At 53.9% G+C, this 27,848-nt stretch overlaps 1 protein-coding gene across 1 annotated transcript; it reads left to right on the forward strand.

The window, feature by feature from the left end:
• The first annotated feature begins 245 nt into the window (after positions 1-245).
• Positions 246-27,088, forward strand: CARD10 (caspase recruitment domain family member 10). The gene is made up of 25 exons (XM_054168074.1): positions 246-266; positions 603-774; positions 2,169-2,384; positions 10,061-10,303; positions 10,821-10,943; positions 12,454-12,699; positions 13,346-13,483; positions 13,852-14,177; positions 16,161-16,343; positions 16,701-16,856; positions 16,981-17,106; positions 17,269-17,463; positions 17,575-17,721; positions 18,477-18,592; positions 18,825-18,865; positions 19,491-19,611; positions 20,091-20,271; positions 21,088-21,211; positions 21,558-21,798; positions 22,507-22,576; positions 22,911-23,010; positions 23,465-23,623; positions 25,798-25,919; positions 26,556-26,671; positions 26,881-27,088. The coding sequence occupies exons 1-25, from the start codon at positions 246-248 to the stop codon at positions 27,086-27,088; spliced, it is 3,891 nt and encodes a 1,296-aa protein (XP_054024049.1).
• The last annotated feature ends 760 nt before the right edge of the window (positions 27,089-27,848 follow it).

The following is a 27,848-nucleotide window of genomic DNA, read 5'->3' on the forward strand; positions in this document are numbered from 1 at the left end:
GGGAAGCTGTGGGATGAAAGAGCCGTTTGGAGGTGAATTGCCTAAGCAGGTGAGGGAAGCTGCTTGCTTTGGGGAAAGGAGGAGCTGGAGGATCTCAAGAGAAGGGAGTAGGTCCCCAAGGTTGGCGTGGCAGGGAAATGGGGACCAACAAGGGATGGGGGATGCATCCATGGAGTAGGCAGGGAGTGAAAGTCAGGGATGAGGAAGGGTGTGATGTGCAGAGAGAGGATATGAGGATATAGGGGATGAGGGATGGAGATGAAGAGGTAAGTAATCCACAGTTGAAGAGGGAGAGCTCGCATGAGGAACCTGTCCTGGTCAAAGGGAGGAGGTGAAAACCAGGGGAGTGGTTGGACATAAAGCCTGGACAACTCTTTTATCATAGTGATTTTGCCTGTCCATCCAGGCCACGTATTTTTGGCCCACGGAAGGAAGGGGGTGGGGATGCAGAGGCAGCTAAAAATAGGGGTGTCCCTGCCCATTCCCCCAAGGCGGGCATCCGTCTGTCTGCTTGCCTGCGGGGCTGCTGCGGGATCTGGAGGAGGGGAGCAGGCCCAGCCTCCTCCCCACAGCGTCTGGCTCTGCTTTTGTTTGTCTCGTAGCCCTACGGGGACAGGAAGAGGCCGCGGGGCCGCGGAACAATGGCTCATTCTCCGGGAGTCTGCGCCTGCCGAGGAGCGATAGGGGACGCGGGACGATGGCCAGAATGCAGGCGCAGCCTCCCAGCGCTGCCACCGCGGGAGCCTGCCCCCCAGGAGATGATGGGGTCTACTGGTGGGGCATGGGGGACCTTCTCCAGCCCTTCTCTCTCCCCCAGACCCTAAACCAGGCTCCAGTGCCCAGGGAGGGGATGAGAAGCGGGCAATGTGAAAGGCAATGGGAGCATGTCTCCAGCCTCTTGTGTTGCAGCCTCTCCTTGAACCTGTGCAACTTGCAGGGACGGTGGCTGGAGCTGGCATGCCCTGGTGGGAATGTCCCCAGCTGGGGCTAGCAAGGAATTTATTTGGGAGTTGTATCGATCCTCTGTCCCCCAATGAGGCAGTGCCAGCACTGCTGGTGGGAAGCTTTCTCCATGCTCTGTGCTCCCTGTGGTCTGGGAGATGGCCAAGGGGCATGGATGGGTGTGTGTGGCAGGGCTGTGTGTGTGATAAATACTTTTATCCTGCTTCTTTCTTCTCCAGACCCTCCTTTTGTGGCAGTGTCCCTCCTAGGGACCTTTTCCTCCTGGGATGTTAGTTCTAACAGCTGGGTGCTGGAAACACCTCAAGGACAGTCTCTCCCCATGCTTCTCCAGACCTGGCAGAGGTGAGAAGAGGTGGCATTAGCACCTGAGGCAGGGGGCAGATTAGGAGATATTTGTCAGGGGCTGAGCAAGGAGGGGACAGAAGAACCTCCCACCTCCAGCCCCCATTTTTGAAGAATGCTTGGGGCTGAATGCTTGCCAGGGTTCCTCTTGTTTACTCAGCCGGGGTTGCTGACACATCCAAGGTCTCTGCTGATTCCACTTTCCCACATGCTGCTGGCAGGCGCATTCCAGGGCAGAGAGGAGATCAGCGCAAAGGCATGCCAGAGGTTTCCATCCGGGATGCCATTCCCCATCCCCGCTCTCCCCAGGCATCCAGCACCTCCTGCCAGACTGTGAAGAGTGGGCATCACATCTGGCCATCATCCTGGGCTCTTACAAGCCAGGGCTGACACAGAGCTCGAGCATGGACCCTGGGGGTCGGGCTCTGCCTCTCAAGCCAAATGCCTCCAAGCAAGGCTTAGATCTTTTCCCTGCTCCCTTCTGAAGGTCTCAGGCCTGCTCCCTGTGGTGACCCATGGGAGATATGCAGAGGGGTAGGGAATGTCTGTTTAAGCTTGGTTGTCCTTAGAGGGACCATAGAGGAAGAGGCAACACCCTCCTAGGAACTAGTCCCAGCTTTTTCATCTTGGGATGGGCTGAGAGTTAGCAGCACCGGGCTCTGCAAGGGTGACTGTGTGAGCTGGAGGAGCTGCGCCCATCTCCTGCAGGCACCAGCTCCACTTCCCAACCCGGCGTGGCTGCCTCTGGTTTTAGGAGGGAATGCCACAAAGCCTTAAAACACAAGTGCCAGGAGATAAAGAAGGGTTTGGAGCGATGGCTGGAGGGCCGGGGCGGGATCGTGGTCCCCGCCCTGTCATTTCAGCTGGAGGCTCCCAGTCCTGGCGACTCTCCCACCTCTCCCAGGGCAGCTCTGGCATCTTTGCCTTCTCAGACCTCGGGCTGCTGGCAAAGGACCACCACGACCCTTCCTCCCCGTCCCAGGCGGGCCTGCAGAGGCCCCTTTACATGCAGCCCGAGCGTCTGGAAGAAGGGGCCTCGTCTCTCTCCTCGGCTGCCAGAGGAAATGCGGAGCCTGGAGGTCAGGGGCCAGCCGGCAGCTCCTCCCGTGGGGGCCAAGCAGCCCAGCGCTGCTGGGGTCTGTACTGAGCGGCGCCCGCGGGAGGGGAGTGATGCAGAACTGTGGAAGGGGGAGGAGAAGGCCAGGCTTTTCCTGTTTATGTGACTACCAGACCCCCAAGAAAGGGAAAGGGCTTGGACAGCTCGTTGTTCTTGGGTAGGCTCCAGCTAGCATCTGCCTGTGGCTCTCTGCCTGCAGCTTGCATCCCTGGGGCAGGGCATGACTTCTTCCCAGGGGAAATGGGCATCCAGCTCCCGGGGGGCTGGGATGATGTTCCTGAGGCTTGTGAAGGTCTGGTCTAGCGCAGAGGCTGCATTTGGCTCCCTGGGAAGTGAGGCAGGGCTCCTGCTGCATGCCAGGCAGGATTCCTCCCATGGTTGTCTCTGGCTTTGGCTGATGTTGGCCTCTGTGGGACAGTCTGAAGGACATACAGCTGCTCAGGCCAAGATGAGGAGGTAGCTGGGTATATTGGCTTTGGGGACATGTGAATGGGGAGCTCTGGTAATGCCAGGCATGGAGGAGTGCTTAGGGGAAGGTTACACATCACATAATGGCTCCAGCACAGATCCCATGCAGCAGGCAGAAGGGCTTCAAGACCTCCCACATTATCTAGGGTCATATCCTGTGGAACATCTGGTGTGGTATGCACAGAAAGAGATCAGGGCCAAAATGTTGTGCTCTTGCCTTCACCTCTGGTACCTAACAGCTCTGGCTTAGTTCATATCTGTACTAAGTTCAGCTTTGGTTTGTAGTCCTTGGCCCAAGCTGAATGTGGGTTAAGGGGTGCTCTGTGCAGACCTGTCTCTGATAGATGCCCTGAAGCACACCCCTTAGATGGCATTTAATGGGAGCAGAGGGGAGTTATGGCTCTCTTGCTGTCCTGCAGGTCAGTCTGTGCCTGGTTCAGTGCAGCAGTAGTCTCCCATCAGCTGCAGGATGAGAATAGCTGAGCCTAGTGTAGGTCAGGGCAGTGGTGGAAGGAAATGGGTACATGTTGGTGGAACCTAGCATCTTTGGAGTAGAAAGGCTTGGGAAGGCCTCAGCAATCAGATACAAGAAGCCCTGGCAGGTCTGCATGGCAGCAATAGGCACAGCCCTTGGCTCCCCACATCCTTCCCTTCGTAAGGGCTCCAGCAAACCTTTCGGTCTTTGCCCAGCCACCTCCTGGTGGGTGGGTTGGGTGGTGGTGTGGTGCCACCCTATGGCACCAGAGCAGTGTTACAAGTGCTGGTGGCACTTGCCTGCTCTCTCCATAGAGGCTTTACCCCAGTAGCATGAACTAGGCTCTTTTCCCTAAGTCTTGAACGGATTTGCTGTCTAGCCAGGGGCAAAAGGTCCTGGCCTACTGAAACCCCAGCAAAGTCTTATCATGCCTCCCTCTCTTGCAGTTGCACTGCCCTCCCTAGAGGAGTCAGGAATTCCTGCAGCTAGCAACCCATCAGGCTTGGTGCACAGGTGAAGCAAGATCTGTCCTCTGAGAGCTGCTGTTGGAGCTTTGATGTGCCACAGGCTGCAAAGCCAATGCACCTTCCCAAGCACATTGCCACTTCTTCCCCTAAAATATGCAACTGTTGTAGCAGAAGGGATTTTGGGGAGTCTCAATTGATGTAATTTGCTGCTTTATGGAGTAAATTTGCTGGTAGGTCTGAAAGAGCATCATTCTCCTCCCTCAATATGTGAACCCTATTCCTTTCCCTGATATGGCACATGTTTAGTATCATGGGTGTTATGGGACAGTATCACCTCCTTCTCCCTCTCCTCCATCAGCACCTGGTCAGTCTCAGCCTTACAGTGGGCATCTGGCTGCCAAAGATCCTGGGCCATGCTTGTGTACTAGCTCAGGAGAGGAGCCATAGGGAACTTTGATCATCTCCCTGAGGAGAAAGGGAAGGTGGAAGTGGCATTCTCCTTCTATGCATCTCCTTTTCCCTCCTGTTGAAGCTGCTCTGCAAATGTCAGGCAGGGTTTGCCTTCTGGTTTGTCTTTGCTCCATCCTAAGTTAGTGCTTGTAGGAGATGGTGGAAACATGCTTGGTCTGGGCAGCTGGCTAGCTTTGAGCAGAGGCTGCTGATGAGCCTGTAGTCCAGTGGAATCTTCTTGGAGAAGAAGACATCTCTTGTCTAGGGAAACCTGGTATCCCAGGTTGAGGGGCAATAAGGTTAGAGCTCTGCTGGAGGGGGAATAGGAGTGCTCTGTTTTGGCTAGGTAAGTGTCCACAGAGATGATAGAAGTCTAGGGGAGGCTAGGATGGGAAGGGCTTCTTGGTAACTGAGGAAGTCTAGGGGAGAACATAGGTGAGGTGGGGAGGAGAAGGTACCTGGGAGTGCAGAGGAACAGCTGGCTGTTACAAAGCTACCTAGACATATGTTCTGCACAGTCCTATTTTCTTTCTCTGACTTCTAATCCAGATTGATGACCCTGCTCATTTAACTCATTTACTTTCTTCTGTCTGCAGGTCAGCCACTTGTTTTATTCAGCCAGTTTGGATCTGTGACAGACCTCACTCACTGTGACAGACAACTAGGGATCAGAAGTGAAACTTGGAGAAGGATAAATAGCCTATTTCCACTTTTTGCTAACACAGAAGACCTAGGACTGGTGAGAACACAAGTGACAATGAAACCATGAGCACAGGATGTGACTGGAGCACTTGTGGGATCCTGTAGGCTTGCAGGCAAGTAATGGGCTCTCAGCTCAGTGTGTGCAGGATGCTCATAGGGAGCATTGTTATTCTCTATCCCTTTCTTTCCAGAGGGAAAAAACCTCAGAGTCTGGTGATAGTCTGATTAATGTTCCGAGTGTTGCTTTACATGCAAATGTACCCTAAAGTTATGTCCTGAGAGGTGGAAAACTACCTACCTCATATTTCTGATGGTTGTCTCAGTTTCAAGGGGGCTCTGTGCTGCTTGAGGTTGACGTGGTCACATTGACCTCTGGTGGCTGCAGCCTTAGCATGCAAGGGAAGCACTAAGGAGGAGTGGGTGGTTTTGGTAACCGGTTGCCTGCAACAATTAAAATGCAGTTGTGTTTTTTCCTCGTCTGGGCCTCCCCCACATTGCCTTGCTTCTTGGACAGCTACTTCGTTTCTGCCTGAAGCAGCTGTGGTCTCCCCCTTCTTTGGATGCACATCTTCAGACCATGTGGCTCTCCTCCCTTAGCATCAAATACTGTTTGCTCACACACTGGTAGAAAACAAAGGTGCATCTTTTGTTGGAGAGCTGAATTCACTCCCAGTTTCACACCTGGGGAGAGCAGATACTGCTCCCCTGAATTCACTGTAACCTCTGTACAGTGGGCTGTGTTTGGACCCATCTTATGCCCTTATGCAGTGAAGGGCAGAATTTAATGGTCCCCTTGCAAAGGCAACCAGACTGGATTCACAATGAGATGGACTCTCCAGTCAGGCATGTTTTCTGGAGGGGGAGTTAAAAAAGAAAGCTGGGACAGATCCCACAGGGTAATGCTTTAAGAATAAGGCAACTGCAAGTAAGGCTGAGGTGGGAGCCAAGCCTGAGGTTTCCAGGCTCAGCCCTGTTGAGGTTAAGTCCTTTTGCCAGGGGCAGTAGGGCAGCTTTGGAGCAAGGGCTCCCATCTCAGTGACTTGAATTGTGTCAGCCTACTCAAATTCAGGTCTTCCTTGCCACCCTGCACACCTCTATACCCTAATGAGGACTGAGATGTGTTGCCAATACCTTACCAGAAGGCTCCCACACACTTTTGCCTCCTGTAGCTCCAGGCAGTGGGTGTGTGCATGAGAGGGAGGAATGCTGAAGGAAATATTTGCTTGTTTGGCTATCTCTACACACACACACAAGCATTTCCTTCCTGCTGTGAAGGCCACTTGTCCCTTTTTTTTCGGGGTGGGGGGGTGGGGGGGGGGTGGGTGGAAGGGGATGGGGAGAAGGGGAGGGCTTGTTCCTCCTCCCTTTCTGCAGTCATGACCACCGTGGTGAAAGGAACAAACCACTGCTAGCATGCTGGGGCAGACTTAGATCTGCTATGAACAGCATCAGAGAGATGCGCAGGTAGTCAAAGTCCTTGCAAAGGCTGCTAATATAAACACTGAGTCTGATGAATGTCATAAGGAAAAGTTTGGGGTGTTTTCCCCCCCTCTGTGTGTGTTCAATAATCTGGTGTGAACCAGTGTGTGAGCTGACTCGATCAGGCTGGAGCTGGTAATTCTGTTTCACAGCCTCTTTGGTGCTCTCAGTATTTGTTTTGGTTCCACACAGGAACAAAAACTGCAGAGGGTTTGTGTTTGGGGTTTTTTTTGCAACAACAAATTATGCTGGGACGGCTATTGCAGGGTGGAAGTTACTTGTAGGGGGGTGGGGTTGTTTGCAAACTCTCTTTCTTGACCTGACTAGGGAGACCACCTTGGACCTCAGCACACTTCCCTCCTCAAACTTGCTTGGTAGCTGCAGATCTCTGCAAGCGACTGGGCTGCCAGAAGCAGGGCATGGCTGGAAAAAAAGGACCAAGGAAGCAACACCTTGCTGGAGATGTTCTGACCAGCTCACATTATGGACACTGTGTGGGTAGGAGGTTTCAGGGCAGGTTTCTAGAGCTTCCCAAAACACAGGGAAGGACTTTACAAAGCATCTAAGCTCACCATCTGTAACCACAGCGTGAGCTTTGTGCTGGCAGTGTTTAGGCCACACAATCAGGAATTTAATGAATTCCATCCCAGCCTCAGACCTTCCCAAAGCAGTTTCTAGGAGGGGGAGGAGGGGGCAAGTGATGCAGTGCTGTGGCATTCCTGGCCCTGCTGCCTGCAGCACAGGCTTGTTTGCCTCTGAGAGATCCTGCTGACCTTTTGGTGCCTGCTGGTCAGACCCACACTGCAGGGTCCTGCAGAAGACTCAGCTGCCTGTTCTGTGTTTCTGTGCTTGCAGGTTTGCTATGACTGTGCTTGCATGTTTCTCCTGTTTCTCACTGTTTCTCAGTGTCTCTTTATTTATATTTCACAGAATCACCAAGGTTGGAAGACATCTCAAAGATCATCAAGTCCAACCTGTCACCACAGACCTCATGACTAAACCATGGCACCAAGTGCCACATCCAATCCCCTCTTGAACACCTCCAGGGATGGTGACTCTACCACTTCCCTGGGCAGCACATTCCAATGGCTAACGATTCTCTCAGTGAAGAACTTTCTCCTCACCTCCAGCCTAAACTTCCCCTGGTGCAGCCTGAGACTGTGTCCTCTTGTTCTGGTGCCGGTTGCCTGGGAGAAGAGACCAACCCCCTCCTGGCTACAACCTCCCTTCAGGAAGTACCTATATCGTAATATAGGTATCTATCATCCCACCACTGTGGCATTTGATGTCTATCTGTTTGAAGAATCATAGAAGTTGCTTTGGGTTTATTTCAATACAAATCTGTCCTCTTACTGGGTTGTAACTTTCTTACTGACCATGAGTGCTAAGCCCTTTCACTGAGTGGTGGAAACAGCATGTGGTTCACTATTGCTGGCTTGTCATAGACTTCCTGTGTGAGTTGCTGGTGTGGCTTGGAAAGTTTTACCAGCGTGACTATTTTGGTTAGGATTGAATAAAAAGAACCAGCAAACCCCAAACACAACAAACCCAACACAAAAAAACCTCCACCCCAGCGACTCAATGTCATTCCTGGTGTGAACTCAAGTGTGGCAGCACAAAACTAGCTGCTACTGGTAAAGCTGTTTGGGAAACGTAATACCTGGCTGTGAGCACATGTGGTCTGGTGGGACCACGTGTCTCAGATGCACTGAAGTTGTTTTGTGCAACCACAGCTTCCCTTTGGAGGGTGAGCTTTTAATCTCTACACCTCCAAACCCTGGCCAAAACTTGTGGATGGAACATATCTTTCCTCTCAGAAGCTGTTTGTCTGAACTGTTGCTGTTGGCCACCCAGTCCAAAGCCCTCAGGGGTGGTCTGCTCTCTCCTGAGCACAGAGACTCTCCATGGAGAGCAGCTGATGGTGCTTGATGTGGGATCTGCTCTGTCTGATGTCTACATGCTCTGAGTCACAAAACACCACAGGTCAGGGTGGGTGGAGGAAGAGGTTTCCTTGATATCGGCCTTGAGTTCATTCTCTCTGGATGAATGAGAGAAACCAACCTTTGTTTTGGAGCTTTTAATGTGACTTGTGAAGATCTTATCCTCTATCAAGCAGGAAATCTTTTCACTACAGAGAGAGAGAGAGCTGGGTTGTTTGTGAGGGAGTAACTAGGAGGCAGAGATTGACATGGCCTGAGACAGAACAGGTTCCCTGCAGGCAGCCTTGCTTGTACTTGCTTTTGATCACTCAACTGGACGTTCCTGGCTGGAGGTAAGGGCTGGAGACTGGAGCTGTGCCCTGCTGCTGCTGGTTCTGGGCCAGCACAAACCCTTTGCAAGGCAGCTGTTCAGTGCTGGGCTTGTGAGGGAGGGCGAGGTGGCAGTTTGGACCCTTCACAGGGAGGTTGAGTCAGCAGCAAATTCATATGCTTGGAGTGTTACCCAGTGCTGGGCCAGGTGCCACGTGAGAGGAGGTGGTGTTTGCTGAAAGCTCTGCATGTGTGCCTGGTGTTTGCTCAATACCTGTGTGGATTTTGAGACAAAAAGGCTATGGATGTGTGCTGCTCTTGGCATCACACAGACAGTCTCAATTCCCAGATGGTGGTTGGGCTTGATATTGAAAAGAACATAGCAGCATGAGGAAAGGCCTCTTTTCCTTCAAACCACCTTGCTGGAGCCCTGTGGTGACCAGAGGGGATGCATCTGTCCTTGCCCCTGGGGGAGAAACAAGTGATGCTCATCTTGGGTGCAGCAGGAATCCTCTAGGGCAAGGGTCACTTATCTGAGGGAGGAAAGAAAGGTTTCTATGAAGGGGTCTAAAAGCTGCAGTGGTGGGATGCTGAAGACATCTGCCTTTGGGGTGTGTGTTGTCAGGGGCAGGAAAAATGTAGAGATCCATTGTGTAGAGATCCTTCATGTTATGTCCAGAGCGCTGTAGGGATGCACAACACTGCTCTGGGCTACTCCATGGGATGACTCTGAGGCTGGTGGGAATCAGATGAGCTACCATTTCTTAGGAGCTTGAGATCACCTTGGTAATCTGCTCAGAGCCTGAACTGTCTGTCCTGGCTTCTGAGGTTTGACACAGTTGAGAGTGTTGAAACGAGATGGAAATGGGGTTGCTAGAGATGAAAACCACTTTAACCTTGGAGGGGGAGGCATGTGATGTTAGGACTGAACCATGGTGTCCAAGTTCATCTCTCCCAGACCCACAGGGGTAGTCCCATTGGTATGCACAGATCTGGGGAAGGCTACTTGGTATCTGCCCCTGGCTTGGGAGACTCAGTGCTTGGCCAGGCTGGCTGGTGCAAGCCTCTGCATGCCCTGGGCTACAGCTCAGTCATGCTGTACTGGGGTGCCTCCATGCCCAGCTCTACCCACAGACACTACTAAGGACTAGAGGCCAAAATGAAGCCTGTGAGATCTCATTTTGACCTGAATCGGGCTTCTTTCAACCATTCCCATTCCTCCTCCACCCCCCCTGCCATCTCTTCCCCCCGTCCAGAATCAGCCCTAGACCTGAGGTGGCCAAGGTACCATTTCAGGAACTCTTGAACCAATAATGCTCCTCCTCATGTACCTCTTCTCTGCTGGCAGGGCTGGGGAGGCTGTGCCCTGCCAGGAGAGACCTCCCCACCCGAGCCCTGTCGGAGCCCCGCTGGGTGGCCAAGCCGGGCTCCTACTTCCCCCGCGGGCCGTGCAGAGGTGAAGCCGGCTGCGTTTCGGAAGAGAAGTCACTGGCGAGCCACATCCTTCCGGAGAGCAGCTCCAGCCCGGGGCTGGGGAGGCGAGGCAGAAAGACGGGACACACGGAGAAAAACCCTTCTCCGGCTCGCCCAGGTGAGAAGCAGCCGGAGGGTCTTTAGAAACTGGGAGAGGCCGGGGTGAGGGGGTGGGGAGCCCATCCCCGTCCCGCTGGTGAGTGCCTCCGCGACCCCCGGGGGCGGGCAGGGCAGGGCTGGGCTCTGCATTGCCCAGGGGTTGCCGGTTCCCTCCCAGCCGGCTGGAGGAGGGAGGAAGGGAGGGAAGAGAGGGAGGGAAGGTGCAGCGGGGTGTGGAGAGCGCTTCAGACACACCTGCCGGGGCGGCGAGACGGGCGGCGGCTGAGGCGCGGAGCGGGGCGCAGCCCGCTGGCAGCGGGGATGGCCGGTAAGAAAGAGCCGAGCCCCCGGCGGGGCGCTGGGAACGGGTGCTTTTTTCCGGGCCTTGAGGAGCCCACGGGCATGGCGCTGCCCCGCTGAGCCCCTTCATCTGCTGCTGCCGCGCCCCTCGGCATCGCGGCGGTGGGCATGGGATGCTGACGGACCTGGGAGGGGGAGATGATGGAGGGGTGTTCTCTTCTCTCCCTCTTTGCCAGCCAACTCCTCGGGGCTGACTCCCAGCTCGCCATTTGTCGAAGAGCACTGCTGGGATGGCCGAAAGCTGGGGGAAGCGCTGCCCCAGCCCAACGTGGAGGGGGCCACGGCGGGCAGGAGGAGGGGTCCCGGTTCCCAGACCCCTCCGCCCTCTCTCTGCCGAGCCTGCCTGCCGGTCGCAACTTGCGCTGCCAGCTTGGCCTTCTTGGAGAGGCACTTGGATTTAAAGGCATAAATCTGCTGCCGAGGAGCAGAGCTCAAAACAGTGCAAGTTGTGTGACCCGCTGTTGTGTCGTCCCTGCCCACTTGTGTCCCTGTGGCAGGCGAGCCTGTCCCAAAGGAGAGAGAGCAGTTTCTACAATGAAACGCTGTTTGCTTTCTTTATTCAGCCTAGGACAATCCTGATCTGTATCGGTATTTAGCCTCCTAAGCCCTTTGGTGCTGGAAATCAGACACTGGAGAATCTTTTGTGGATTCAGCAACTCTCTGTTATCCTTCATCCAGCAATCTCTGAGCCTCCCTTATTTGTACTTGAAGGATTAACTTCTGCACAGCTCTCTCAGCCATCCTCCTCACTGTGCTAGTTGGCTGGCTGAAATTGCATGATATCATTCTCACCACAAAGAAAGGAAAAACAACCCAGAACACCCAAAACACAAAGAAAAGAAAAAAGAGTGGAAGATACATTTCCCTCTGCCTTAATGCAACATGAACCTCTACCCCTGCCCCAGGTGAAGCTTGGGTGGCTGGGCTTGGTACCAGCACCAGAGCAGCGGGCAGTGGTGCACAGTGGGAAGGAGGGATGGTTCCTGGGGCTCAGAAGATCTTTGCTGTGCTTTGCCAATGAGAAGGATATGTGCTGTCCTGTGAAGCAGATATTTATTTCTCAAGTGAAAATGGATAATGGTGGTTGAGTGGATGCACAGCTGGGAAGAGAGTTCCTTGCACACACCTGCTCCATCACAGCTTGTAGGACTTAATGGAGCAGGTTCAGTGCTGCTGAAGTCCACTGACTTCAAGGGGTCCCTCTTGCTTTATTTGATTGACAGAGGGATTGCCTTCTTGGTATGTATTTCCAGGACTCCACAGGTATGTGTGGAAGATAGATGGAAGATATGCTTCTATGACTCCCTTTGGCTACAGGTACTCCATGGTGCTCCATGGGGTGGTGCCTTTGAGAACTTTGGTTTGGTCACCAACACTCGGGGCGTGCACAGGGCAAATGGACCCCCAGGGAAACCCACCCCTCCAACTGCACTATGGGAAACCATGTCCCAGGCTGTGAAAACTCTTGGTTCTGAAAGTTTCCCATTCTTGGGGAAGAGGGAAAAGAGAAGATGTGTGGTGGTCAGGGGTGCTAAAGCATGCTTCAGGGATGAAGATGACATTGTCCCTAGACTTCCTACTCTATTTCCTCCTAACTCCTTTGTGCACCACTGCCTTCTACTTCCTGCATATCTAAGGCCCTGGGTGGACACTCAAGATCCTGCTGGAGTGATTTGTCTGTAAAATGGCTTCTGAAGTGTCTGAGTTGCATCTGTAAGACTACTGAATCATTTGCAGGATCAGACCCTGACTCACGTTCTCCCATGCCCGTTCAGGCCTTTTACCCTGTGCTTTTCCGTCATTCCTCAGACTTTCTCTTTCCTTGTATCCTCCTAGCCCTGGAGAATGCCTCCCTCCAATCCTGCAGCGCCTCGGAGCAGGAGGAGGAAGAAGACAGCGTCTGGGAGAAGATCGAGAGCGCACGGCACCAGCTGACCCGCTCGCTGAACCCTGCCAAGCTCACCCCGTACCTGCGCCAGTGCCGCGTGATCGATGAGCAGGACGAGGAGGAGGTGCTGAATTCATGCCGCTTCCCTTGCAAGAGCAACCAGACAGGTGGGAGAAAGGACAAGCCTGCACTCAGGTGGGCCTGCTTTGTGTGGGACAGCCTGAATGCAGCGTGTGGGGGGGTGCCCTCCCGGTCTCTCCCCCTGCAGCGCTAGCCTGGCTTTGCTGTTCTCCGAGATTCTCTGATGTTCTCTGCGGCCAGACCTCCCTCTCATCCTCTGTGAGCCTCCCGCTGGGTGCACACAGACAAGGGCAGCGTTCCCACTCTGTTCCTCCTTCCAGCCATTCCCATTCTTACGGATGGAAGCAGAACTGGTCCCAGGCAACCAGCACCAGAACAAGATGACACAGTCTCAAGCTGTGCCAGGGGAGGTTTAGGCTGGATGTTAGGAAGAAGTTCTTCATAGAAAGAGTGACTGGCCATTGGAATGTGCTGCCCGGGGAGGTGGTGGAGTCACCATCCCTGGAGGTGTTTAGGAAGAGACTGGATGGGGTGCTTGGTGCCATGGTTTAGTTGATTTGATGGTGTTGGTTTGATAGGTTGGACTCGATGATCTCAAAGGTCTTTTCCAACCTGGTTAATTCTGTTCTATTCTAACTGCTGCAGATGCCATTTCCTATCACAAAGCTGGTCTATGCTGCTTACTTTCTGGTTTGCAGTTGATTCATCCTTGCTCTTTATCCCTTCTTCCAGGTTACCTGATGGACATCCTCCGGCGCCGCGGGAAGCGAGGCTACGAAGCCTTCCTGGAGTCCTTAGAGTTTTACTACCCAGAGCACTACACACGGCTGACGGGAAGGGAGCCAGCCCAGCGCTGCTCTATGATCCTGGGTAGGGGCAGGTGCTCTGTCCCCCCTTCAGCTGCTGCTTGTGTGGGAAGGGCCAGAAATAATCTGTGTGCAGGCATAAAACCTTGGGTTGTGTCACCTGTGTGCGAGGAGCTGTGTGTCAGCTTTGTGCTTGGGGTCTGACAGAGAGGAGTCCCATATCTATTTGTGATGGACCACGGTGCTGGTAGCCTGGGATGAAGGGCTTCAAAGGTCTCTTCCAACCTGGTCTATTCTGTTCTATTCTACTCTTTTCCATACCTGCAGGAGTGTTTGTCACCCCTTGATGGAAAACAGAGGGTTGGGGCTGTTTTTTCGCAGGTTACTCCTGTCTTAGCAGCCAGGACCTGATTCTTCTTTGTGTTTCCCCAGATGAAGAAGGTCCTGAGGGACTAACTCAGTTCCTAATGATGGAGGTGAAGAAGGTGAGGGCTCAGCGGAAAGAGCACCTGCTGAAGGAACACCAGCTCCAGGTGAAAAACCAGGCGTTAGAGCAAGAGCAGACCCGGCTGGAGCAGCGGCTGCAGGAGCTCCTGAAGGTGCAGGAGCGGTGCCAGCGGCTGAGAGAGGAGTGGGACTCCAACAGCCTGGAGCTGCTGAGGCTGAAGGATGAGAACTACATGATGGCCATGCGCTATGCGCAGCTCTGTGAGGAGAAGAACATGGCTGTTCTGCGGAGCAGGGACCTGCAGCTCGTGGTATGGCCCCCAGGAGCACAGGGGTGGGCACCGGGGGGTGGTGGAGGTCTGAGGACTCAGAGGGACACACACAGATGTCTGTCTGTGAGTGTGAAGTTGCTGATGGCAGGTGATGGGATGTGTGCCTCTGCTCTTGAGTGGGAGCATGCCCTGCTCCTGCCTGGATAGTGCATCCAAGTCATAGAATCATAGGATGACTTGAGTTGGAAGGCACCTTAAAGGTCATCTTGTTCCAAGCCCCCTGCCACGGGTTGGGACACCTCCCACTACATGAGGTTGCTCAAAGCCTGATCCAGTCTGGGCATGACATGGGAGAGAGATCTCCAGTTCCTACTGCAGCTGGAGATACATCACTTGGAGGAGCCAGAATCAGCTCCTCAGAGTAGCTGTCAGGGTGATGCCTTCCCTGCACCTCTCAGATCTCAGCTTGGCCATTGGTGTCATGAGATGCCTTGTCTGCTCCTGGACATGCTTGCTGCCTGACGCTACCTGCCCTGTTGAGGGGCAGCATGGCTGTGTGCTGTGCCTGGGCAGCACAGGCACACGCAGCACGCAGCTGGCTCTGTCAAACCGTGTGTTTGTATTTGCTCCTTCCCAGGGCACGGGCTTGCATTTCCCTTGTTTTAGTGAAGATGGTGGCTGTGCAACCACCCACACACAGGGTGTTGGGTGCCAGTGTGTTGCCTGGAGCTGCCCAGCTCACCTTGCCACTCATAGGAGTGTTTTGGCCCAGATTACATGCCCGCCCCCCGCCCCGCACCTCCTTGTGTCTCTTGTGATGTTTGGGAGACTCATGCCCTGCATACCTGAAGGAGTTTGTGACACTGCACTCCAACTGCTAAGCTCTCACTTCCAGCAAACACATGCCTGTTTCCTGCCTGGGCAAGGACAGCCCTACCTTGAACTTAGTAACTCAGTTTTCTCAGTGCTCTGCTGCCTCCTGGCATTCCCCTTACCAGTCTGGGCCTGGACTTCTCAATCAGCTCCACAGTTAACTTCCATCCCTCATTCTGCTCTGCCAGCTCTGGGGTCTTTCCCTACATTTTATCCATTCCTGCCAATGCCAGCTCCCCTGGGCCTCGTCTAAGCAGGGAAGTGAGTCACTTGTGGGTGACTGTGGAGTGATGTAATCTCTCTGGAAGCAGGGTGGGCTACCAGGTCGCAGCCTGCCTTCCCATCCTGACTCTAGAGTCCAGAAATGACTTGTCCCAAAAAGTCATTCCAGGTCTTTTGGGCAGACCTGCAGATTTATTTCAGCTCCCATGTCCGTCCTTGGCAAGTTTGGCAGTGCAGCTTCGGGCTCAGTGGCTTTGATAGGTTTCCCCTGCTTCCTTTGCTCTCAAAACCTTAGCTGGCTGTGAAACTCTGGATCTCGGACCAAGCTCATCAGTCATTAGTCCTGGAAGTAACAGACCTCTCCTGTTTCCAGGGACATACTGGTGGAGGAGTGTGAGAGCAGGCCAGGGTGTGATGATGCACCTGTGGTACCCTGCAGGCTCGAGCATCTTGATTCTCAAACACATCCCAGGCCAGAGGTGGCCTCCCTGCACTGAATAGCCTCCAGTGGATTTTTCGGTTGCAAATCTGCTCCTCAGCTGTGCTAGGAGCTTGGAAGCCTTTGAGATACTCACAGCTGCTTGCCCTGGCAGCACACCAGAGGTCCCTGGTCCACTGGTGGTCAAGGCCAGCTGCATTAGAGATGCCCCAAGGTAGCAAGAAAGTGGTTGGACTGAGAGAGGATCCTGAGACTGAATGCACTTATGTAAGAGCATCTTCCTCCTTTGCCCTGCAGGGAAAAGCTTATGTGCACAGCTGTGCTAATCCTGGCCTAATGGTAGGATACTCCTTTTCTGGTTGCTCATCCTTTGCTCTCCTCACCTTCACACCCTTTCTGTGCCCAGCAGCCTCTCTGCTTCACTCTGCCACTAAGGCAGAACTGCAGGGCCATGTGTGCCAGACTTTGTTTCCCCCCCTGGGTTGCAGGTGGACCAGCTGAAATGCAAAGTGACCAGCCTGGAGGAGGAGTGCAGCCTGCTGCGGAAGCAGGCATCTGTGCCGCCCCAGCGAGAGCCAGAGGAGAGAGGACATCCTGACACCATGTCTGAGCTCTGGGCTGAGAACCAGCGGCTCACAGCGTCACTGCAGGAGCTGCAGGGAAGGTTGCAGGTACCTGGTGAGATAGGGCAAGCTCCAGGTCACTTCCTTTCCTGGGAGACCCTCAGTGCTGATGACATGGGTGCTGGAAAGACAGGAAAATCACTGTCCCAGGCTGGCCTGTCCCTTAGCTGAGCATTTTGCTTGGCTGTTGGGGCTGCTGGTGCTTTGGGGTCTGAGCAGTGATGGGTCCTTGTTTCCAGCTCTGTGACACTTACCTGTGCTCACGTGCATCCCTTTGTGCCTGGGAGCACTCAGTAGAGTAATGCAGGTGTGATGACGGTAGTCATGCCACTTTGCCTGCCACTGCCCTGGTCCCACGCTCCCTCAGTGCTTGTGGTGCAGTGATGGTACCCTCTTGCCTCCTAGACACCTGGTGAGGATCCAGTGCCAGGCTCTGAGCAGATCCTGCTGGACATCCTGGAGCATGACTGGAAGGAAGCCCAAGATGACCGACAGGATCTCTGCCAGAAACTCAACAACCTGCAGAATGAGCTGCAGTGGGCTGAAGAGCTGAGGGATAAGGTAGCGTGTCTATTGCTGTCTCTCTCCCTGCACATCAAGCAGGGCCTGGAAGACAGGGGAGAGGGCTGGGAAGCCATAACAGTCACTTCCAGTAGGGCTAATGCTTGCTGCTTGCTGTTGGCAGTACCTCCAGGAGGTGGAAGACCTGCAGCTGAAGTACCGGACGCTGCAGAAGGACTGTGATCTCTACAAGCATCGTATGAGCACAGTGCTGCTGCAGCTGGAGGAGATTGAAAAGGAGAGAGACCAGGTAAACTGCTTTCCCCCCTGGCTCTCCACCTCCCAGCACCACCATGGCTTTTGTGTCTGCTCTGGATACCCTCCTTCTTCCCTAGTGGATCTTCATCATCCACACCAGGATGGGAGGTGGGGATTAGTAGTGCAGTTTTCTACCTAGCCTGGCTTCTTGCAGGCCATCCAGAGCCGTGATGGGGTGCAGCTCCAGTACTCCCAGAGCCTGCTGGAGAAGGACCAGTACCGCAAACGCGTGCGGGCCTTGGAGGAGGAGAGGGACGAGCTGCTGAGCAAGCTGAGCCAGGCAGAAGGGCAGAACAGCTCACTGGAGGCACAGCTGCAGCGGTGCCGGGGCAGCCGCAGCCTCAGCAAGGTGAAGGTGGTTAGAAAGAGGCGGGGGGGGAGGTGTGGAATGGAGAAGGCGAAGGTGTCAGGACTGATTTGTAGGGCGTGCAATGGGATGACGAAGTCTGTTCTTCCCCAGATGTGCAGCTCTTCCCACTCTCTCTGCTCCAACCTCAGCAGCACCTGGAGCCTCATAGACAACCCTACCAGCTTCACAACTGGACTTGTGGATGCTCTCGGGGATTCTGTCATCCCATTCCCAGGGGATTCGGCCATTCCAAGCACGGTAAGCATTTGACCATGAGAGGCTGACCCTCAGTGAAGGGCAGTGGGGACCCACACTACTCAGGAAGGGCACAGAGGCATTGGAGTGGGTTCATCATGGGGCTATGACTTGGTGGAAGACTAGGCATGGGAATGAGGTGTTAGGTGGGAGCAGATGGTAGGCACAAAGCTTTGTTCTCTCAGCCTCTGACAAAGTCTTCAGTGCTGCACCAACATGTGCAGCACTCAGCTGAGTGGGAAAGAGAGGGGAGTGGAACTCACTTCAATCCCCTATGACACCCTAAAATATCAGCAGCCTTATGTAAGATGTTCTCCTCCCCAGAAGCTGTTTACACCTGCTGAAGGAAAAATGCTAACTCTTTTGAGTGCTGTAGCAGCACTGTATTGTTTTGAAGGGAGTCAGGTTCTTTCCTTTGGCCCTTTGAACTCTCACCTTAGAGCACCCTAAAATGTGTGCAGTGCCGCAGGCTACTCACACCTCTGGGTGTGCAGTGGCTGACAGTGAGGTGTGAGGTAAAGGCTGGATGTTCCCTTCATCTGCTGCCACCCTCACAGCTTGTACATTGCAAAAAGGTGGGGATGCAGTGTCATGCATCTCTGCCCAAGCTCCCTCCCTGGGCACAAGGAGCCTCTGGGGGCATGGTTCCTGGAGAGGCACGTGTTACCCAAGGAGCTGTTTGCAGCCTGGCAGAAGGGAGGGGAGAGGTGGTGCTGGGTGTTGGTGTTAGCAGGCATTTCTCCTTCACTCTGCCCAAGGAGGCGACTCTGGAAAGTGAGAAGGATATCAATCGCCTTTCCACCTTCCCCTTCCCCCCTTGCATCGGCTCCATCCTCCGCCGGCAGCGGGAAGAGAAGTGCATGCCCTACAAAAGGTGATTGCTGGCTCTGCTCTGTGGGGGATGTAGGGGGCCGAGGAGAGCAGGCTGGCAGGGGATAAGAGAACCTGGAGTGGGGATGGAAAGCAGGAAGGGTGGGTGGGAGCTGTGTGCTGGCTGGGAGATTACTTCTGGGGGAGAAGGCTGTGGTGATGGCGTTGAGAATGAGATACAAACAGGCTTTGGAAAAGATGCTCCCCTACAGCTCCTCTTTGTGTCTCCTTTGCAGCTTGTCCTGTGGCTCCTTCAGCAGCATTGAATATGCAACAGGTACCAGGGTGGGGGCTTTTCTCCATGGACTTAACTAAAAAGAAGAAGTGATTCTAGGGAAAAAGGGTTGGGCAGCTGACTCTGCCTCAGGCCTGCACTGGTTTGTGCAGCTGACTGTGGAGCTGTGCACTCACACATCCCCCCCTGTGCCTTGCCAGGCACAGCAGTTGGAAAAGCTGGCATTTCCTCTGCAGGGCAGCTACCTATTCACTTTAATTTGTGGAGAACTTGTTTTGGGGGAGTAGGTAACAGAAGGGAGAGTTGCCTTTGCCCTGGGGTGTTATCTGCTGCTACCTGACTAATGGGTTGTAAATGTCCTGGAGTGGTGCTTCTGGTGCTGACAGGTCCTGTGGTGTGTGCTGGTGGTTGATTTCCAGGCATGTCTTTGTGACCCTGACTGGAATGATGATGCAGGAAGCAAAAATTTTGCTTGTTCCCAGGAGAGCTAGGAAACCTTTCCAGGAGGGTGACAATTGAGTGCTTCCCTGCAGCCTTAATTTTCTAGTCAGGTGCTAGAGAATGCTTAGCAGGGTGTGACACAGACCCTTGCCACCTTGTGAACATGATCTCCCTGCAGTGCTCAGAGAAGTGATGTGCCCTCTCTCCCTCTTGCTTTCTTTCCTAGGCAGTGGTTTTGCTGGTGCCTCTCTTGAGGCCTTCTCCTCTTCTTCCAGCAGCACCTATGCCAGGGTGAAGTCAGAGGTCTGCTTGTCCACTCTTCCTAGCCGTGAGGAGGTTACCAGGAGGTGACTGCTGCTTTCCCACCTAGGCACTCTGAGCTGACTGCTTGGGGGAATGTTTCATGGTGCTGGGGGGCTACACATGGGGAATTCTTCCTTTCCACCTCCCCCTCTTGCAGGCTTTTTCTTGCTAGTGTGAGAGGAGGGAAGATGCTGTAGTCCTAGAAGGACTCCAGTTTTTTGTGCTGTCCCATTTGTTATGGCAAGGATGGGGATGTTACCCTGGGCTGGTCACACATCCGTCTGGATATGGACAGGACTGTGAGAGCCCAGCTTGGCTTTGGTGTTGGGGCTGGTAGGATAGAAGGGCCTGTGAGGGTTCATAAGCAATATGAGTGTGTCCTGGTGATGGCTGTGAATCAGGAGCCCTGCACTGCAGTGCTCAGTACAATAAACATCCTGTAGCTGGACACAAAGAACTGGGGACTGATTCTTAGAAAAGGCAGCAGACTTCAGTTGCTGGACTTGGTGTTTCTCCTTGACAGGTCACTGGTGGTACAGCTTAGTACCATGGGTCACCCCAGCAACACCTCATCCCAGGAGAAGAGGCTTGGAGCAGACATCTCCATCCTTGGAGGGAACAGGACAGGGATTTATGTCCAGTGGGTCAAGCCGGGCTCACAGGTTGAGGATGCAGGACTCAGGGAAGGGTGTCGGCTCCTTGAGGTGAGTGTGGGAGCAGGTTCACTTTGTGGGTTTGTAAGGAGTGTGAAGTGATCCTCGGTGCAAGCTGACCTCTACCTAGCTTGACGTTCACCTCCATTTCTTGTTTCCCAGAACTGCTCCCTGCCTAGACATTTATGTGCACAAACATCCATCCAGGTCTCATGACACTCAAGTGTACCTGTGCATGTAAAAGCACTGAAACCTTCTGAAGCACTTCCTTCAGCTGTGGGAGGGGGGAAACAACAGGAGTTGCACAATAAAGATGGCAGTGTTCTGTATGTCCCTGGACCTGTCTGTCACCTTGTAGTATTTCAGAGCAAACTTGAATCCTGCATCGCACACATGCCTGTTGCAAAGCAATCAATTCTGGAACAAGATTTCTCAGCCCTTTGTGACCCTCCTGAGCTACAGAGAATAAATGCTTTGAAGAAAGCTCGTGGAAGCAGGGAAGGGCATTTGTTTTGGCAGGAATGACAGCCCTTGAAATACAGCTACACTACTTGAATAAATATCCCACCTGTACCTGAAGATAAACCAGCTCTCCTGCCCCTGCTCCCACACACCTTCACACATACCCACATGTTTGTGTTCACAGCAGACCTGGCATCTGGGCTGGGTGGTGGCTGGAAGCAGGTGTTTCAGAGGGAAAGGGAGGGGACCAAAGGCAGACCGAGGATCCCTTGTCCTCAGACCTTCCCCAGGGCCACTAAGATTTGTGATTTCCCTTGCTCTCTAATGTTTATTGTGTAATCCTGATGGGTGAAGGAGCTGGGGGTGGATCCTGTTCTTGGTCTAACAGCATGGGGTCCTTGCTAGCTGAGGGTGCCATCACTGAAGGAAGAGGTGCTTTCCCTGGAGAACTGCACACGGGAGGTCGCCTACCTGAGCCTGCTGCACTGGCACGAGCCCTCTAGTCTCGTCTTTCAGCTGGACTTGGAAGGTAAGACACTGACAGATTGGTCTCCTCTGAGCTCTCTGCCTCCAGACCTTCCACCCTGCTCTGGAAGTAAATGTCAGTTATTCTCTTTCCTCTCCTGTTTGGTCCTAGGCCACCATGTCTGACACAGGGGCTGGCTGTAGCTCCCGTAACTTTCCCTGTCTGGTGTGCCTTGTGCATCCTCTGAGTTACAGGACGGAGGCACAGACCTGCTGTCTGTTTGCCTCCTCTGCAACCCCTCACCTCAATCCAGAGCATCACAGCTGTGCTGGGGACTTGGCTATCTCACCAGTGACAGTTGTCTCCCTCCTTTGTCCCCACCGGTGTCGATGTGTGTCTCCCGCTCCAGGATACCAGCCCCTGCGGGAGGCCTTGGAGGAGGGGAAGAAGTTCTGCGGGGACTCGTTCTACGTGCGCACCAACCTGTCCCTCCTGGAGCCCTCGGACCCTTACGCGCTGTGTGTCCAGCGCAGGGAGATCCTGCACGTCACCGACACCATGCACAAGGGGCGGCTGGAGTGGTACTGCTCCCGCGTTGACCCCTTGACCATGAGGGACCTGGACAAGGGGACAGTACCCAACTACAGCAGGTAACCAGGGTGAGGAGGAAGGCAGGGGAGGCCTGGGTACCTGCCCTATTGAACTTTGATGAGCATTCCCTATGAGTCCTGAGGGGTCTTGACCAGCCTCTTGATAGGATGTGTTCACAGTACCACAGTACATTAGAGGTTGGAAGGGACCTCAAGAGATTGTCCAGTCCAACCCCCCTGCCAAAGCAGGATCACTTAGGGTAGTCTGCACAGGAATGCATCCAGGTGGGTTTGGAAAGTCTCCAGAGAAGGAGACAACCTCCCTGGGCAGCCTGTTCCAGTGCTCTGTCACCCTCACTGTAAAGAAGTTTCTCCTCATGTTGAAGTGAAACCTTCTATGTTCAAGCTGTTGTTCCTTGTCTTACTAATGTGTACCACTGAAAAAAGCTTGGCCCCCTCCACTTGACACCCACTCCTCAGATATTTATACACATTGATGAGATCCCCTTTCAGTCTTCTCTTCTCAAGACTAAGCAGCCCCAGGGATCTCAGTCTCTCTTCGTAGGGGAGATGCTCAAGTCCCCGAATCATCCTCGTGGCTCTCAGTCTTGCTTGGGGAACCAGTGTGGTACTGTTCAGCTGTCCTTGAGCCCGGGAGGCTGAATGAGGGCTTTGCTGAGCCTGTGCTTCAGTGGGTCTGTGGGCTTTGGCAAAAAGGGTCACTGGGGGCTCTGGAGTTGCTTGAGTGTCAGCTCTTGGTCTTTTCAGGGCTCACCAGCTTTTGAAGATCCAGGAGAAGGGCCAGATGCCTGGGCAACAGAGGGGCCACAGAACCAATGTAAGCCAAAGAAGCCAACAATGAGCGCCATGTGTGTGTGCCTATGGTCACCCCACTGCCTCAGCACACAATCTGTCCCACTCTCTTGGTAAACCAACTGGTACAGAGATGGCAGCTGGGTTAAGCAAGCAGAGCAGGGGCTGATAGCCCAGGCAGTGTTATTGCTCTGTGGCTGTTCTCCTTTCCCTCTCAGCTTCCCAGACTGAACCTGGTGGGCAGCGGACTCGGTCCCATGCTTTTTGTGTGTGTGCTCTATCCTCTTTGCCAGTGAGTCTTCTGCAGCTAGCTGACATGGCAGATGCTTTAAGCCTTCTTGCCCTCACTTTCTCCCTAGCTGAAGAAGCGGGCCCTGGATCAACTGCGCCTGGTGAAATCCAAACCTCAGAGAAGCCCAGAACAGCCTCAGCAGCAGCTGTGGCTGGACCCCTGCTCAGGTGAGCTGTTACACCTGCAGCAGCCCCATCGTCCTTGGAGACCTACTTGTGGGCACTGAAGAGACATTGGCATCTGGGTTGCCTCATCTTCTCTGCCCAGGATCTCTTTTTTAACTCTGCTAATGGGATTTGGGGAAGCTTGTGTATATTTGAAGCCCCTGCTCCATTTCCCGGGGCTTCCCTTGCTTCTATGGTTCTTGCAGTCATCTAACATTATGTGGAGAATAAACAGGTGTGTAACTCAAGGGAGTCCCAAGAAATGTGCAAAGGGTATCTGCCAGTGAGTGTTGTAACCAGGGCAGGATCTTTTCTGGGACATAGAATGGTTGGTAGGTGCCTGTGAGTCAGGATGAGGGGACAGTATAGGAAAAATGGGATGGTCAGTGGGCTAGTGACAGGACTGGTCTGCCATGTTCTCACCTTTGGATTTCTCTTCTTCATTTTTGTCTTCCAGACCTGGACACGAGTCTGAAGCCCTACAGCCTGGTGCGCCCTGTGGTGGCCAAGACACCGCGTCCTGTGGTGCTGTCCCCTAGCTGCATCGCACTAAGGCTCATCAGGAACCTGCTGGACTTGCCCACTTCTCGCCTGGACTTCCATGTGTGCCTAGCAGGTAGGCAGCAATGAGTGGTTGACATGTCCAGGGTCATTTCAGGGGCCTGTGGCTGAGTGAGGTAAGGTACACAAGTCTCCTGAAGGCAGCTTTCCCATTTAACCTCCTGCTGCTGCTTAGCCGTACAGTGGGAAGCCAAGATGTTGCTCAGAGAGGTCACTCCTGTGAGGGCCTTGGGCAGCCCAGTTCAGGGAAGAGATGCTGTTAGTCTTGGAAGTATGAGATGTGATCCTATCAGACCCTTGGAAAGCACATCAGGTGTCTCTTCAGTGGCTAAGTGTGGGGTCTCTCAGCCTTCTCAGACAATACCTATTGACAAGTCACCTTTCTGGGCTGGTTGTATGCAAGATATTCCCTCTTGTTTTCAACTGTGTCCTATCCCTTTGGCCCACAGGGAAGCCAGCTCTCCCTTCTGGCCTCCTGATGCATGGGGATCCACTCCCTTCCTTTGAGAGTGTGGCAGTGGTATTGCCTTGCTGCTCTGGGTGTCTCTTCCCAGAGATGAAGCCCCTTGGCTGAGGTGGGGTCTGGAAGTTGACTTCATACCAGCTCTTCCTTCCCAGGAATGAGAGGATCCAGTCTTAGTGCTGTTGTCCTCTTCCTTCTGCCAGCAGCATGAGGCTGACACAGCACTGCAGAGGCTGCTGGTGAAAGGGCTTTTTATCCTGTGGGGAATTTTCCCAGGGGACACCTTCTTTCCTCTTCCCTTCTCCATCTCCTCTTCCCCCTCTGTTTAAGAGTTGTCCCTTTGCCAGCTGCAGGACTGGCAAACGAGTCGGTATCTATCTGGGCGGGGGGGGGGGGGGGGATGGTCCTGGAGGTAATGAAAAATCTCTGGCTTGCTGAAGAAGAATTTGCTCTGCAAACTTCGGCTGCTGGTTCTTACTTGAGTGACTTGGCCACATATCCTGTCCTACTGAGCCCTCTGCAGGGACCCCCTCACATTGCATGGGGACGTGCTTCGAAGCCGTTACTAGGGCCAGCTTACACCGAGGGCAGTAGCTCCATTGTCCGCTGTCAGTTTTGCCTGTTGTGATGGAAGGAAGGTGATTTTGGAGCCCTGAGCTCTTTCTTTTCACTTGACTGCCCCTATTTTCCTTTGGAGAGCTCCCTAGCCAGTGCAGAGTTAGTGTGAGCCAGCTGATCTTCCTCAGGAGCCTGCTGTCCCTAAAGGTAACAGGTGGCTTTGCAAGACCCAGCTCCCTTTGAGAAGTGGTAGAGGTAGCAGAGGGTGCTTAGCCAGCCTGGAGCTTGGGAGGGTTGGACTGTGTGCTGGACTCAGTTCCAAACATGCCTTCTCCTAAATAGGTCACCTTTTTATTACCTTAAAGGGTGAGCACCATCCAAAAGTTTTGTTAGGCTTCCTGCTTGTGTTGCAGTGGCAGTGTGGGCAGCTGCCTAGGGCAGCATGGTCAGCAGGTAAAGCCACACTGGGCTACAGAGCCTGATGCTCCCAAGTGTGCTCTCTGTGTGTGGGCACTGTGTCATCTTCTGTTGGGAGTTACCTGGGGCACCTGCAAGCCATTGCTTCAGACCTTGCCATCCTGTCAGCTCTGCCCCCAGTTCTCTGTCTCAGCACCAGCTGCCTGCTGCTCTCTCCTGCCTGGTATTTGCTTTGCTTCTTGGGTGCTGTCCTTCTCCTTGTGAGCACGGGGACGTGGCTCAGGCTGCTGTGCACAAAAGAAGGTTTAACTTGCCCCGCATCTTCCTCCCACTGGTAAGATGCACACTCCTCTTGCTTCCCCAGCCCTGCCACTCAGTGGAGCCATCTGCAAGTCCATGCAGCTCTCAAACACTGCAGAAGAGCAACCTGGCAAAACAAAGTGATTGTTTTTCTGCCACACTCTGTTACAGAGAGAATGGGACAGCGTGGTGGCGGGGGGAGAGTGGCTGTGAGCTGGTGTAGGCTGCTCTGGTGCTGCAACCTAAGTGCTGCTCTTGCCCTGCAAGGTGTCTTCAGCTGTGATCTGTTGCTTGTTCTGCACACAGCAAGCTGCAGGAGATCCATGGCAGTGTGCAATGTTGTGTAATTGGACTCGTGCTCCGGAATCCATAAACACTGCAGTCGATGAGTGCCAGCGTGGCAGCAGGCACGCCTGATCTGAGGTAGGAAGGACCTGCAAGAAGGAGAAGGGGCTGAGGTCTCTCTTTTTGCTTCTCCTCTTGGCTTGCAGAGAGGCTGGCGGAAGGGGATCCCAGTTCAAGCCATGCTCAGGAGCACCCCATGTCTAGAGCTGCCCCGCAGGACCGGAGGGAGAGTGATCAAATCCGCTTGATCCGGGAGGCGATGGAGAAGGTGCTGAGCTCTTTAGTGTGGGGAGAGGGGCCAGAATGGGACACCCTGCTCAGACTGGAGGAGAGGAGGGGACAGCTGAGCTGGGGAAGAGAGAGGGTGGTACAGTGATAGAGAAGGAGCTGCTTACTGTGTAATTTGGAGGGTGTTTTAGGTCCAGATGCTGCGGGGTTGTGGAGCAGCAGATAAGGACATTTCCAAGCCTCTGTTGAGCTCAGGTGAAAGAAATGGCCATGGGGGATGCGTGGGGGAGGTGGTGGGAAATGCCTTATGCGGAACTGACCTCCCTGCTCTCACATTCTTCATCTGTGCCAAAGCAGCAACAGCTCTGATCAGGACAGACAGAGAAATGTGGGTCTGTGGGTTACAGTGATGATAAAGGGGATGTGAAGATGGGCTGTGGCTGAGCAAGGGCTCTGCTTGGCTTTTGGGTTGGGCTGGCGGTGATGAAGTGGCTGACCCTGCTCTTTAATCCTCCCCTTCCCTCTTGGCACTGTCCGTAAATCCCACGTTTAATGGAATTACTATTGGAAAAGCAATGATATTTCACAGCATGGGGTTTGATTTAATGTAACTGTCAGGGGCTGGGGTTATTTTTTCTCCATTTAAATCAGTAAATCTATTCCATTTCCCTTCCAGAATAAACACTGCCTGCTAGAGCTGGGAGTCCAGAGTGTGAGGGATCTAATTAGAAGTGAAATATACCCCATAGTTATCCATGTCGAGGTCACTGAGAAGAATGTTAGAGGACTCAGGTAAGCAAAGATGGAGGGGCAAGGATGAAGGGCATCAGAGGAGGAGAGACAAACCCTTGTCTCTGTTCAGAGGGGAGAGACAAGGCCTGGGGCAAGAGCACTTGCTGTGTGTGTGTTGGGGTTGGCTGTTGTGTACACGTGAGAGAGTTCTTGGGTGTTTCTGCCACCCCTGTGCCCAAGGGTAATGCCTGTCGCTGTGTTTTGCCCAGGAGCTTGCTGGGGAAGGTGGGCCAGCGGGACTCGGAAGTGCTGAAGCTGTGCCGCAGCGCGGAGCAGGCTCTCCACACCCTGCCGTGCTCCTGGGCCCGCGTGGAGCCCCACGCCTGGAGCCACGCTGAGGAGCTGCCCAAGGTGGTCCGGGGATGCATCTTCCAGGAGCAGACCCGCCCGCTGTGGATCGAGGAGAGAGAGGACTGAGCTGGGGGGGGGGCAGGGTGGGCACTGCCGGCTTCCGTCCCCAGGAGGTGTCCTTGGAGGTCTCTACCTCCCCCAGCTCCTCCAGGTAGCATGTCCTTCCTCCCTGAGGGGATGCCAGCAGCAAAGGCCCCCGGGATAGGCTTTCTGGGTCACCAAGAGGCAGGGAGGAACATGTGCTGCCTCCCCCTCTGAGCTGTCTGTACTTTGTTGGAGAGACGTCTTCCACCATCGTGGTGGAAACCACCCTGGTGGGCTGTTCCCCATCCCCTTGGGCTGTCTCTGGTACCCAGATGGAGAATGCAGGGGACCTGTGTGGGATCAAACTCTGTAGGATCAGAACTCACACGTATTTAAAACCCTCCTCCCGTCGCCTCTGTCTCCCCTGCCCTGCAGCACTGTGTGCACTGGGTCCCCTCTCCCCTTGTCTACCTCACCTCCAGGCCCTGCGGTGCAGGGAGCACGGTTCAGGAGCCCAGTGCCCCGCTGGAGTGACACTAAGCTTGCACAAAGCCTCATTTTATAGGATATGTACTCTTTATTGCTTGTAAATTATTAATAGAGCCTTTTATTGGCAAACCACATATAAAGGAGAATTAAATACCATCCATAATGGCAATGGGTGGCAGGCTATGGGTTTGTGTGTTACTGGGGAGGTTTGGATGATGCATGATGGGGGTATTTTTCTCCTCCTTTAGCTGAGAATCAACTCCCCATCCCTCCAGGGAAAAGAGAGAGCACTGCTTTTGCTGGTATTGGGCAG

Source organism: Dryobates pubescens, chromosome 15 (assembly GCF_014839835.1).
Source record: "Dryobates pubescens isolate bDryPub1 chromosome 15, bDryPub1.pri, whole genome shotgun sequence".
Classification (NCBI taxonomy): Eukaryota; Metazoa; Chordata; class Aves; order Piciformes; family Picidae; genus Dryobates; species Dryobates pubescens.